We start from the raw sequence: 12965 nt of genomic DNA on the forward strand, positions 1-12965 counted from the left end.
GTGCAGTTTCTTCAGTAGCTGTGCCATGACCAGCGGCTCCCGCTCCCGTTGTCATCGCGGCTCCAGCCAATCAGAGTCGGTGCACGGGGACCGCTGCAACAGCTGCGATCCAAGGTATTTCATAATGACCTAGTATGAAATGCATACTAGCTCATTATGCCTTTGTCTTGCAGGTTGGGTTTTTTTTTTTTTGAGAGTTTACAACCACTTTAAATGCTGGATCCGATAGAAAGGTGTCAGAACACAGTGCGTAATAGTTCGTTTCGGAGCAGCGTAGTCACAGACCAGTAATTGGTGCTTCATGCTGACCCATGTCCACAACAAGTCCAATCCATGGAAGCTCCACCTCACAACTTACAGACTTAAAGGATCTGCTACTAACGGCTTGGTGCAAGATACCACAACATACCTTCTGAGGTAGAGAGAAGGTCATACATCGTTGGGTTATGGTGGATGGTCATAATGCTTTTGTTGATCGGGGGGGGGGGGGGTAGGCTGAGGTATACAACAATCTCAGTTTAAACATTTTAGTTTTCTATTGTCCAAAAAAATTTGGGTTTATGAGATTTGCAAATCATTGCATTCTGTTTTACACACATTTTCTACAGATGCATTAAAAAGGGTGCATTCACGACATTACACAAACAAAACATGCTGGCATCTGTAATAAAGGCCCAACGCTGCCTACATGCTTGGTGTTTAACAATTCAAACATGTGTTGCTCAACTGTGCTCAGAAAGAGGGGTGCAGTCAGTCAGTAATAAATGTTCTGATTTCTTGCACTTTTATAGCGCTGCCACACTAGCATTCACATTTTACAACAGCAGCTTTATTGGGTCCCCAGAAAGCCACTCTTATTGCTTTAACACCAGAGGCCGGAGAATAAAATGGTGGCAGTTGTAATTTAATGTCTCATTGTATTTGTGTAATTTTATGAAATATTTTCTTTCAGAAAAATAAAAATCATACTAAACTGCATTTTAGCGCAGACAAATACCCAATATTTTGGTAAGATATTATAGCTAGGGATGATGTTTTGAGTAAAGTTATACCTAACCTGTTAAGTCTTCAAATTGCATAAATACATCTGTGAAGTGGTGCAAAACTACGGTAGCCTAAAGTGTAAATTAGCAACACTTTAAAAGTCTTTACAGGTTACCAGTTTAAATCTAACAGTAAATGATGGTCCTAGAATTATTGCTCTCACTTCAAACTTTTGTGATGATACCGCATACATTTGTGGAGCGCTCGCGATTTACATCACTCCGTGTGTGCGTGCTTTGCATTTGGGTCTAAGTGCAGAGTGACAAAGTTGCGATTAAATACTTTATTTTTTAGTTTAAATTTTGCCACCACAACAAGCCCCCTGTGTAAAAGCATTGGGCAGACCAAGGCATCTTTTTGGCAATATCAGGGGACCAGGTATGTTGTATGTTACACTAAAAAAAAAAAAAAACCTCTCCCTCGCAAGTTATTCTGAACAATGCAAGCTGCCTATATCGTTCTACTTATGACCCTGCTCTAAGTAGCTCTGTCAGACGCGAGTGAGGAAGAGCCGATCAACGGCTTTTCCTATTGACAGCGTGATCAGCCGTGATTGGACACGGCTGATCACGTGGTAAAGAGCCTCCGCCGGAGGCTTTTTACCAAGATCAGTGGAGCGGTGTGTCAGACTGACACACCGCTCCATCGATCGCCGCGATGCGCGCCCCCGGGGGCGCGCTGCAGCATGTTATCCTGCTGGACGTCATATGACGTCCAGTCAGGATAACAGAACCACTTCCCGGACGTCAATACGCTATAGGGCGGGCGGGAAGTGGTTAATGAGTCCCTAAAAATTAGATACAATGGCTTTGAAATTACAGAGCTCAATTCTTTTAGGATCCGTGGGTGGATGCCATCAGGTCCAGGTGCTTTATCCACATTTATTCTGTCTAAATATTTCTGGACCATATCACTTTTGAGCCATTGTGGATCATTCGGAGCTGTGTCAAAACCACCCCTATTATGGACATGAGTTCCCACATGCTCCTTTGTATACACAGAGCTGAAGAAAGTATTTAATAAATTTGCCTTCTTTGTCCCATTACCCACTCTAGATTATTTTGTAAAGGGCCTACATGCTCAGACCTTACCTTTTTACTATTAGATTTAAAGAACTTTTGGGGGTTTGTCCTATCTTTTGCAATCTGCCGTTCGTTTTGAATTTTCTTAAATTCCTTTTTTTTCCCCTAATTTCCTTTTTACATATTGTTAAATTCTTTGTAACATTTAAACGACACTAGCGTTCCTTCATTTTTATATTTTTTTAAAAGCTCTTTTCTTGGTGTTACAATCAATGAAGTGCCCCGCTGTATGCGCTTTTTTTAAAAAAAATATGGAACTTCATACCGAATTTCACAGTACAAATACATCCCGAATGCAATACGGCATTTATTAAAACAGTAATTTTAACAATACGCTTGGAGCGCTCTCCCGGGAGGGGCGGGCTGTCACCAGGGAATTGATTTTCCGGTTGTATGCATCAATGCCGCATCGGGGACACCCGAATTGCGATGCAATAATTTCAGCACCCCTACTGCCCCATACAAGATTCTTCCTATATTAAAAAGCAGAAACTGTTTGAGGATTCTGCCACTGGACTCATGTTAGTGCACAGTGGATAACGCAAAGCCCACATCGTGATCAGCTGCTGAAAGCACACAATTTATAGCATTAAATAGCTGCTCATCTGACAGGTGAGATACATTTGCTTAAAACGCACAAGAGGAAGCATTGAGCCCTGGTTCACAATGAGCTGCGGGAATGAAGCCGTGCGAGTTCAGCTGAACTTACACAATTTCACTCCCGCATGTCAGTCTCAATTTCACATGATATCTGTGCGGGGTTCTGCAGTGATGTCAATGGAAATCGCCCCCTGAGAAAAGCGATAAAAAATTGGTACAGACACGACTTTAAAATCGATGCGGCACCGCAAATGCAGCGTCGCACCAATTAGGACAGGGCCAATTGCACTTGAAGTGCAAAGCGTATTTGCCTTTAGTAAAACCCCAATGTAATTTCCACGGGTGTGCAACTCATTTTGAATCTGAAAATCACACTAGTGTAAAGGAAAACTAACACAACCCGACACTATCCTTTTAAAATCATCCTAGAACACCAAGACTGACAAGTAACTTAACCCACATACAAGTTGTATCTGCCCACGTTTTTAGTCTCTAAACATCAAACCAATAAGAAATCAGCATTCTTCCATCTGAAATTGACAGTCACCGGCTCTCTGCTCAGAAGACTGAGAACTAAGCCATCAGCAGTCTGATTTCATAGAAACAAAAGAGACAGATGCAGCATCAAAATCAATACTGCATCCACCTAGGGGGAGTACTTTTTTTGGATTTCCCTTTAACCACTTGCCTACCAGGCCAAATCTGACATTTCTCTCCTACATGTAAAAATCTTTTGCTAGAAAATTACACAGAACCCCAACACATTTTTTTTTTTTTCCCTCTGGTAAAAAATAAAAAAGGCGGTCGTTGCAATTTTCCAAATTTATTTATTTATTTATTTTTTTAAAAGAAGATTTTTTTTTAATTATCTTTTTTAAAAATCAATTTTGATCCACCCTGCATTCTATGGACATGCAGACTGATGAAATTGCACTTCTCGGCAGATATCTTATCCCAGCAGCTCTTAAAGTGAATGTTTAGCCAAAACTCAGTTTTTTTTTTTTAAAAAGGAAGGGAAAGATTAGAACATTTGTTAGAAGTAAAAACCTATTCAGAGCTTTGAGAGATTTCCCCAGATGTACAAATACAGGGGCAATGGTTTCAGGAAATGAGATAAATCTCCAACAGCAACAGAGAAGATTTTCCTCCATTAGAATAGCAAAGTCTGAGGCCTCATGCCCACAGACATTTAAAAAAAAAAAAAAAACGAGCTGCAAAGCTAGTACCGACGCCAGGAAAAAAAGCGGCGTTAACGCAGTTTTTTTCATGTTTTGCCACGCTAGCTTTCAGCCACGTTTGTCTCTATTCAAAATCAATGGTTCCTATGGGAGCCCATTGATTTGAATAGAAGTCGCACCAGAAGTCGGATTCAGATGATGCGACTTGTGTACTGAGAATCTTGATGGGGAACCCAGCCAAAATTTTGCGTGAGGTTCCCTTTCACTTCAAACCAGCATCAATTTTTTACACAAAGGCTGGCCATACATGTTCAATTTCCTTGTACAAAATTTCCTTTAGATTTACTGAAAACCATATAATATTAGGTAAAAACTAAACATTGTCAATTGTATCCAATTAGGTAGGCCCTTGCACTACATACAGTAGTTGAAGGTAAATCTAAAGAAAACTGTACAGAAAATTGTACATTTATTGCCAGCCTAAGGCTGGGTTCACACTGGTGCGACACGACAGCCGTCCTACTTTGGATCCGACCTTTGCCCTGCGACTAGAAGCAGACATGCGTCCGACTTTCAATGAACAGGGATCCCCGCCAATACCAGGCACTGCGTTTAGTATTAATCTTGAGGGGGAACTCCGCGCCACATTTTAAATAAAAAAAACGGCATGGGTTCCCCCTCAAGGAGCATACCAGGCCCTTGGGTCTGGTATGGATTTTAAGGGGTAGCCCCCTACGCCGAAAAGACGGCGTGGGGTCCCCCCCCAATCCATACCAGACCCTTATCCAAGCACTCAGCCCGGCCAGTCGGGAAAGGGGGTGGGGACGAGTGAGCGCCCCCCCTCCTCCCGAACCGTACCAGGCCGCATGCCCTCAACATGGGGGGTGGGTGCTTTGGGGCAGGGGGGCGCCCTGCGGCCACCCCCCACCCCAAAGCACCTTGTCCCCATGTTGATGAGGACAAGGGCCTCTTCCCAACAACCCAGGCCGTTGGTTGTCGGGGTCTGCGGGTGGGGGGGCTTATCAGAATCCGGAAGCCCCCTTTAATAGGGGGCCCCAGATCCCAGCCCCCCACCCCATGTGAATGAGTATGGGGTACATCGTACCCCTACCCATTCACCTAGGAAAAAAAAAAAGGTGTCAAAAAAAAAAAAAAAAAAAAAAAAAAACACCACCACACACTAGACAGGTTTTTAAAGTAATTAGGCAGCTCCGGGGGTCTCTGGTTCTTCTCCCGCTCTCCGGTATCTTCTGCCAGGCTCCTCCGCCATCTTCTGCAGGCTCTTTTGCTAGCGGTGGCCCGGACTTCTGCCTTCTTGTCTTCTTCCGATGTTGACACGACGCTCTCTCCCACTGGAATCGTGTGAGCGCTCCGCGATGGCTTGTATAGGCGGTGACCCCGCCCCCTTATAACGTCACGGTCCCTGGGCATGCTGACACTGTGCCGTCATAAGGGGCGTGGTCACTGGGTGATGTTGACCACACCCCCTTATGACGGCACAGTCCCAGCATGCCCCGGGACTGACCTCATAAGGGGTCACCGCCTATACAAGTCCATTGCGGAGCGCTCAGAGAGCATTCCAGCTGGAGAGAGCGTCGTGTCAACATCGGAAGAAGAGAAGAGGGAAGACAAGAAGTCAGAAGTCCGGGCCACCGCTAGCAAAAGAGCGGCAGAAGATAGCGGAGGAGCCGGGAGAAGACGCCGGAGAGACCCCCAAAGTCGGAAGAAGACCCCCGAAGCTGCTTAATAAATTAGTTTAGTTTAAAAACCTGTGTACTGTGGTTTTTCTTTGACACTTTTTTCCCTAGGCGAATGGGTAGGGGTACAATGTACCCCATACTCACATAGGGTGGGGGCCAGGATCTGTGGGCCCCCTTATTAAAGGGGGCTACCGGATTCCTATAAGCCCGCACACCCCGACAAACAAAGGCCCGGGTTGTCAGGAAGAGGCCCTTGTCCTCAACATGGGGACAAGGTGCTTTGGGGTGGGGGGCCCGCAGGGCGCCCCCCCCTGCCCCAAAGCACCCACCCCCCATGTTGAGGGCATGCGGCCTGGTACGGTTCAGGAGGAGGGGCGCTCGCTCGTCCCCACCCGCCATTCCTGACCGGCCAGGCTGCGTGCTCGCATAAGGGTCTGTATGGATTTGAGGGGGACCCCCACGCCGTTTTTTCGGCGTAGGGGGTTCCCCTTAAGGTCCATACCAAACCCAAGGGCCTGGTATGCTCTTGGAGGGAGAACCCATGCCGTTTAATTTAAAATTTGGCGCAGAGTTCCCCCTCAAGAGCATCTGAGCACAAGTCGCATGCCGAAGTCAGATCACGCGATCCGACTTCAACGATAGTCAATGGGCTGAAATAGGATCAAAGTCGGACCAAAGTAGTACAGGGAGCATTTCGGAACGACTTGTGTCGGACCAGTTAGGACGGCTCCCATAGGGAAACATTGAATGTCATGCGACATGAGCTCCCAATGTCGGAGCGTTTGTCGGACCAGTGTAAACCCAGCCTAAGTCAGGGATTTAAATGGATTACAGTCAGGTGTAAGATCAATTTCATAGGTAGGATGAAACCGTCATTAAAACAGAAACAGCTGTGTAGGAGGCTTAAAACTGAGCAAGGAACAGCCAAACTCCGCTACTAATGTGAGGTTGTGGAAGACTGTTTAAGGTCACAGGTCCTACACCATGGCAAGACTGAGAACAGCAACATGACACAAGACAGGTATGCTGCATCAGCAAAGTCTCTCCCAGGTAAAATTTTCAAAGCAGACCAGTGTTGCAAGATGTGCTGTTCGAGCGCTTTTGAAAAAAGCACAAACCGGCAACGTTTTGTGTAAAAGTGGTTGTAAAACGTTTTTACAACCACTTTTGCCTACACGTAAGCCTACAAAGGCTTACCTGTAGGTACCGTGAATTTCTCCTAAACCTGTCGTTTAGGAGCTATTCACTGTAAAACGTACGTGCCGTTTCTTCAGCTGCTGTGCCATGACCGGCAGCTCCCTTGTGCTGGAGTGACGTCATCGCGGCTCCGGCCAATCACAGCGCCGGAGCCCGCAAACCCAGAAGTAACATTGCGGAGACATGTCGCCGGTCACATCGGTGTACAGGGACCGCAACAGCATCGTTCTAAGGCAAGTATTTCATAATGAGCTAGTATGTGATGTATACTAGCTCATTATGCCTTTGTCTTGCAGGTTGCATTTTTATTTCTTGCAGAGTTTACAACCACTTTAAGCACAGTAGACTCTGGTCGCCCAATGAAACAATGCAGCAGATGAAAACACATGCATACTTCCATTCGAAACTGGAAGATGTTCAGCAGTGCCATCAGCACAGAACTGGTGGAAACCAGTGGGACCCAGGTATACCCATCTACTGTCCAGAGAAGTCTGGTCAGAAGTGGTCATCTAAGAATTACAGCCAAAAAGCCCCATCTAACGTGGAAATAAGGCTAAGTGACTCAACTATGCATGAAAAAATAGCAACTGGCGTGCAGAAAAATGACAGCAGGTGCGCTGGACTGATTCAAAATTTGAAATATTTGGCTGCAACAGGAGGTAGACTGTCCGAAGGGTTGGAGAGTGGTACAAACATGAGTGCTGCCAACAGCACAGATTTTCATCCATTATGGCATACCATCAGGAAGGCGTGCGATTGGTCCCAAATAGATACTGCAGCAGGACAACCACCCCAAACATACAGCCAATGTAATTAAGAACCATCTTTAGCATGAATAAAAAGGAGTCCTGAAAGTGATAGTTCGGCCCCCACAGAACCCTGACCTCAACAGAGTATGTCTGGGACTACATAAAGAGACAGAAGGATTTGAGGCAGCCTATGGCCACAGAATATCTGTGGTTGGGTCTCAAACATGTATGGAACAACTTACCTGATGAGTTATTTCAAAAACTGTGTGCAAGTGTACCTAGAAGAACTGAAGCAGTTTTGAAGGCAAAAGGGTGTTCACACCAAATATTGATTTTTCAGGTCATCTTTTTTTTTTTTTTTTTTTTTTAACAAAATGGGAAAGAAGATTTTATGACCACTTTAACAAATGGCTCCCTGGCAGGTTTAAGCCATAATGTACTAGTGTGCACTGCATACTAGTAAATTAGTACAGGACTTGCCTACAAAAACGCAGCCCTCCAGCACTGCACTCTCACTTGTCCCCAAGCAGCTCCCATCTTAGCCGGGTCTTTTTTCCAGGTTTGCAATCTTCGGCCGCTTGATCGGCTGTGCTGGGGTGACATCACACATGGGCGTCACAATGCAGCACAGCACACAGTGTGGGCCTGTAAATATGGTCTGAGCTGCGCATGTGCAGCTCAGATCATATTACTTGCTGACAGACAATGGGGATATGACAGAAGAGACCTCTAAAATCTGTTATTAAAACCCTGTCACCGAGATTTGTAAAAATGTTCAACCATTTTAACTGCTAAAAATAAACTATTAAATGCAGGACTTGACATTTCCCAGGGGAAGTTGCAACTAGAAATTGTGGCCTGGCACCTGGGCTTTTGTCAACCCATTCACTGTTCGCACCAGCCGTAAGCATAGCGTGCCAGAAGCACAGGAGTTCCCAAACGATTAGACACCACACGTGCCAATCACTGGTAATCTTCCTTCAAATCCATCCTTTGATCCTACTTGCCATCTTCTTGGACGGGGCGGCACTGAGGAGCGAATCCGCTGTGATAGTGTACAGGGACAGCATGGGATGCTCGGAGATCGGACTGAAGCTGCAGTATCGCCAAACTCCACACAGATAGGAGTCGGGAGTTACTGAAGAGGGTGAAGGTAACCGAGGAGGACTAGGGACTACACATACTACAACTCCCAGCATGCTGTGCGTGTGCTTAGGGCATGGAAACTGTACACCTGGGCAGTCAGTGGAGGCTCCTACACATGAATGCTGAAATAAGAGCACAGGGAGGGCAGTGAGCTGTGTGGAACAGGGAGGGGTCATATGGCAGGATCAGGCACTGGCAGGGAAGGGGTTCATGCTACCCTGTGTGGTCACTTGTCCTATACACAGGAGGAAAGGGGCTGGTGTCAAAAGAGACAGATGATGCATCCTTTATATGGGGGCTTTACTTCCTCTCATCACCCTCCAGCTATTTTATCTACAGATCCAGCACTGCTACCATCAGTCCTTGTTTATCCCTAAAGATAGTGGTCAGTGTAGAGCCCTGGTACCCACATAAGGGCTCTTTGACAATTATGGTGTGGCCCCTGTAGACAGTCTGTTTTTCCATAGATGCTTCATCAGACAAGTAAAGTCTTTGGGTATAGTAGTGACCTGCTTTGGGGGATTTTTTTTACGTAGAGTACTCCTTTTAGTGCTGGCCATCCCTTTCCTCTTTTTGTGTTTATTTCCCTTGCTCTTCTCTTATAATGGATCTTACTGAGAGAAATCAAATGTGCTAGAAGTCATCTCGACTGAGGGTTTCCCTTGCCTGCTCTCACTGTGCTGTCACTGCCCGCCCACCTCCAACATCTCCTTCCTAGTTTGACAGCTGGTTGCGCCATGTTGCAAGCTTGATCTGGAGCCCTTTCCTTCCCCACCGGTGAGTGGCTGGGGAGTGTGGGGCAGCTGGCTAGAGAGCTGGAATGGCTTCAGTTCTTTACCCCCCCCCCTAAAAAGGAGGGAAACAGGTGAAAGTTCTCTTCAGTTTCTCAGCGTCATGCCACAGCCACACAGACTAGGGTGGCATGAGCATGCGCATTGTGACCCTAGTCACTGGATCTCCCATGGCCCCTACCTTGCTGCACTGTCCCTCCCTAGCGAGCCACCGCCAGTCACATTCATATGGTGGCCAGGCGACAGACAGGCTGTGATGCTGCCTTTCTACCTTGGGCCTGTGTTCTACTGGGGATGGTCCAAATGCTTTCCGCTGTGTTTGGTTTGTGGCCAGGGGCTGGTAGTGCTGTGCCTGCCATTCCTTTTACAGGAAAGGTCAAATTATATCACCAAATGTCCAGGACATGCGACATGCAGTTCGACACCAAGCAGGTTTTTTTTAAGCCCTGCTGAGGGCTAGCAGCCACCTGGCATTTCCAATGGGGGACACGCAAGCCTGCTGCCCTAGCTGTGATGTCGTCGAAACTAAAGGTCCTAAATCCAAAAGCAAATTTGTCAAGCCCTGTATAAAGTTTTATTCTTGAAAGCATTCCTCCAGACCTGCCTAAAACATTTGCACAGTAAGTGCTTATGACACAGTGCTTCAGCACACAATTTTTATTTTTATTTTTTAAACCTTTTAATGAGGTGTAATTTTTCTTCTAAACAAACCAGCTATATGTAACCTGCTCTGTGGTTTTGCAGAGCAGCCCTGATCCTCTTTTTGGGTTCCCCCCTGGTGGTCCTGGCTCCTCCCCCTGCAGAGTGCCCCCAATAGCAAGCCTCTTGCTATAGGGGTAATCGAGCAGGCTCACTCCCAAGCTGTGAATGAACATTGTCTATTCACACTCAGAGCTTAGCTCTGCCCCCACTCTCTCCTCATTGGCCCACTGGCTGTGATTGACAGCACCATGAGCCAATGGCTACCGCTGCTGTGAGAGCCAATGAGGATAGACACCTGGGAGAGCCGCTGCTCTCATGCACATCGCTGGATTGTGTGTGTGTGTGTGTGTGTGTGTGTGTGTGTGTGTGTGTGTGTGTGTGTGTGTGTCAATGAATGGAATGCATTATGGTGAAAAACCTGCTGCCTTAAGAACCACTTTAAGGTTAGGTTTGCATCCACAGCAAGCAAGTGTGCAGCTTTTCTGTGCTGCAAGTACCAAGCATTCTCGTTCTTTTGAAGACTGCCCCATGATATTGAATTGCTAGACTGCTGTGCTAAAGAAAAATGCAGATCGGTGCTTGCATGGATACCGTGTAGCCTCAACCCTTGTGAGCTGCACTTCCCTATTGGACAGGCTAAATTTAATGGTCAACAAGACTGCATATGGTAGAAAGGTGCTGGGCTACATTAACTAGGCAAATTCTGAGACCTTAGTGGATTTTACAAAGTAGCATTAAAAAAAATATAAATAAATAATAAATCAGAGGAAGTCCAGCTTGTAAGAAAGCACAGGAGGTCATGGTAGTACTTGGGGAAATGTCAGACAGCACTAAACATTCAACCGGGGAATAAATTTCCCTCACTCCAAAACTAGAATAAAAAAAATAAAATAAAAAACAATTGTTCCAATTCAATAACCTCTTTAAAACACATTTGTCTGACTTCTAAACATACCTTGCATCATGCTCCGATAAGCAGTATCTGTGATAGCATAAATGTGAGGTGGCATTTCATGCCTCTTTTTGCCCTTGTACATGTCCACAATTTCTTCAGAGTAAATCGGCAAGTTCTTGTATGGGTTTATTACCACGCAAAATAAACCGGAATAAGTCTATAGATATTAAACAAAAAAAACAGATTTTGATGAAAGTTTGTAATACCAGTAGTAAACATCCCCCCAGATTATGCAGTTCCATGATTACCATGAGATGCGAAAACAATCAAAAAATGAAATTAAGAGAAGTACCACCACCTATGTATACACCATAATGGCTAAAGTAAAGCTAACCATACAATGCTTGAACTCTTAAAAAGGGTTGTAAACCCTCAAGGTTTTTCACCTTAATGCATTCTATGCATTAAGGTGAAAAAAACTTCTGAAGTGCAGCAGCACAACCCCCCCTTTTACTTACCTGAACCCGATCTTTCCAGTGGGGACGAGCACAGCAGCTCCAGCCCGTCTTGGGACCTCATTGGATAGACTGATAAAAGCAGGAGCCATTGACTCCCGCAGCTATCAAATCCAGTGACACGGGAGACGGGGCCGAGTCCTGCTGTCTGTTAATGGACGCAGCAGGAATCGGGAGCACGCCCACACGAGTGCCCCCATGAAAAGCAGCTCTCCATGTAGGCACTCAAGGAGGCGGAGCACCGCTGGGGGACCCAAGGAGGAGGATCGGGGGCGATCTGTGCAAACCCTTGCACAGAGCCGGGAAGTATGACTTTTTTTTTTTTAATTATAACCCACACACAAATTCTCCATTCACTTTTTTTTTTGTAGTTACATCCAAGCAATTAAAGCATTGTTCATGGAGAATTTAGGGTACAGAAGTTTTTTGCGCCATTTCACGGGCAAGCAATTTTAAGGCTCGACATGCTGGGCAAAACTGGGTGAACCATTGCGTTTGTCCCTAAAGTTAAAGCATAACTAAATGCATTTTTTCCCTAGTTTTGGATAGAGCAGGGAGGGATTTGAACAGCTGTCAGTTATTACTGTCCGTGCCCCAATTAACCACTTGCCGACCGCCGCACGAATGACAAAACGTCATTTCCGCCCATACGTCCTAAAGCCACATTTTTTCAAATGACTTTTTTTTTTAATTGCATTTAAGTCCAAATATGAGATCTGAGGACTTTTTGACCCCAGATCTCATATTTAAGAGGACCTGTCATGCTTTTTTCTATTACAAGGATTGTTTACATTCCTTGTATTCGGAATAAAAGTGACCCAAATATTTTTTTTTTTTTTTTAAAGTGTAAAAATAACTTTTTTTTAAAAAAACGCCCCGTCCCGACGAGCTCGCGCGCAGAAGCGAATGCATACGTGAGTAGGGCCCGCATATGAAAACGGTGGTCAAACCACACATGTGAGGTATGGCCGCGATCGCTAGAGCAATTCTAGCCCTAGACCTCCTCTAACGCAAAACATGCAACCTGTAGAATTTTTTAAACATTGCCTATGGAGATTTGAGGGTAAAAGTTTGACACCATTCCACGAGCGGGCGAAATTTTGAAGCGTGACATGTTGGGTATCAATTTACGCGGCGTAACATTATCTTTCACAATATAAAAAACAATTGGGCTGTTTTATTTTTTTTTCTTTCCAAAAAAAGTGCGCTTGTAAGACCGCTGCGCAAATTCGGTGTGAAAAAAAGTATTGCAATGACCGCCATTTTATTCTCTAGGGCGTTAGGAAAAAAAAAAATAAAAATATGTTTGGGGGTTCCAAGTAATTTTCTAGCAAAAAACAAAAAAAAAAATGTAAACATCTAAATT

At 45.3% G+C, this 12965-nt stretch overlaps 1 protein-coding gene across 1 annotated transcript in view; it reads right to left on the reverse strand.

The window, feature by feature from the left end:
* The window catches only part of MYH9 (myosin heavy chain 9), a 163461-nt gene that overhangs the window by 105648 nt on the left and 44848 nt on the right, over positions 1-12965 (reverse strand). The window contains 1 exon segment of the mRNA XM_073592809.1: positions 11145-11301. Within this exon segment, the coding sequence (XP_073448910.1) occupies positions 11145-11301 (157 nt within the window).

Source organism: Aquarana catesbeiana, linkage group LG07 (genome assembly GCF_042186555.1).
Source record: "Aquarana catesbeiana isolate 2022-GZ linkage group LG07, ASM4218655v1, whole genome shotgun sequence".
Taxonomy (NCBI): domain Eukaryota; kingdom Metazoa; phylum Chordata; class Amphibia; order Anura; family Ranidae; genus Aquarana; species Aquarana catesbeiana.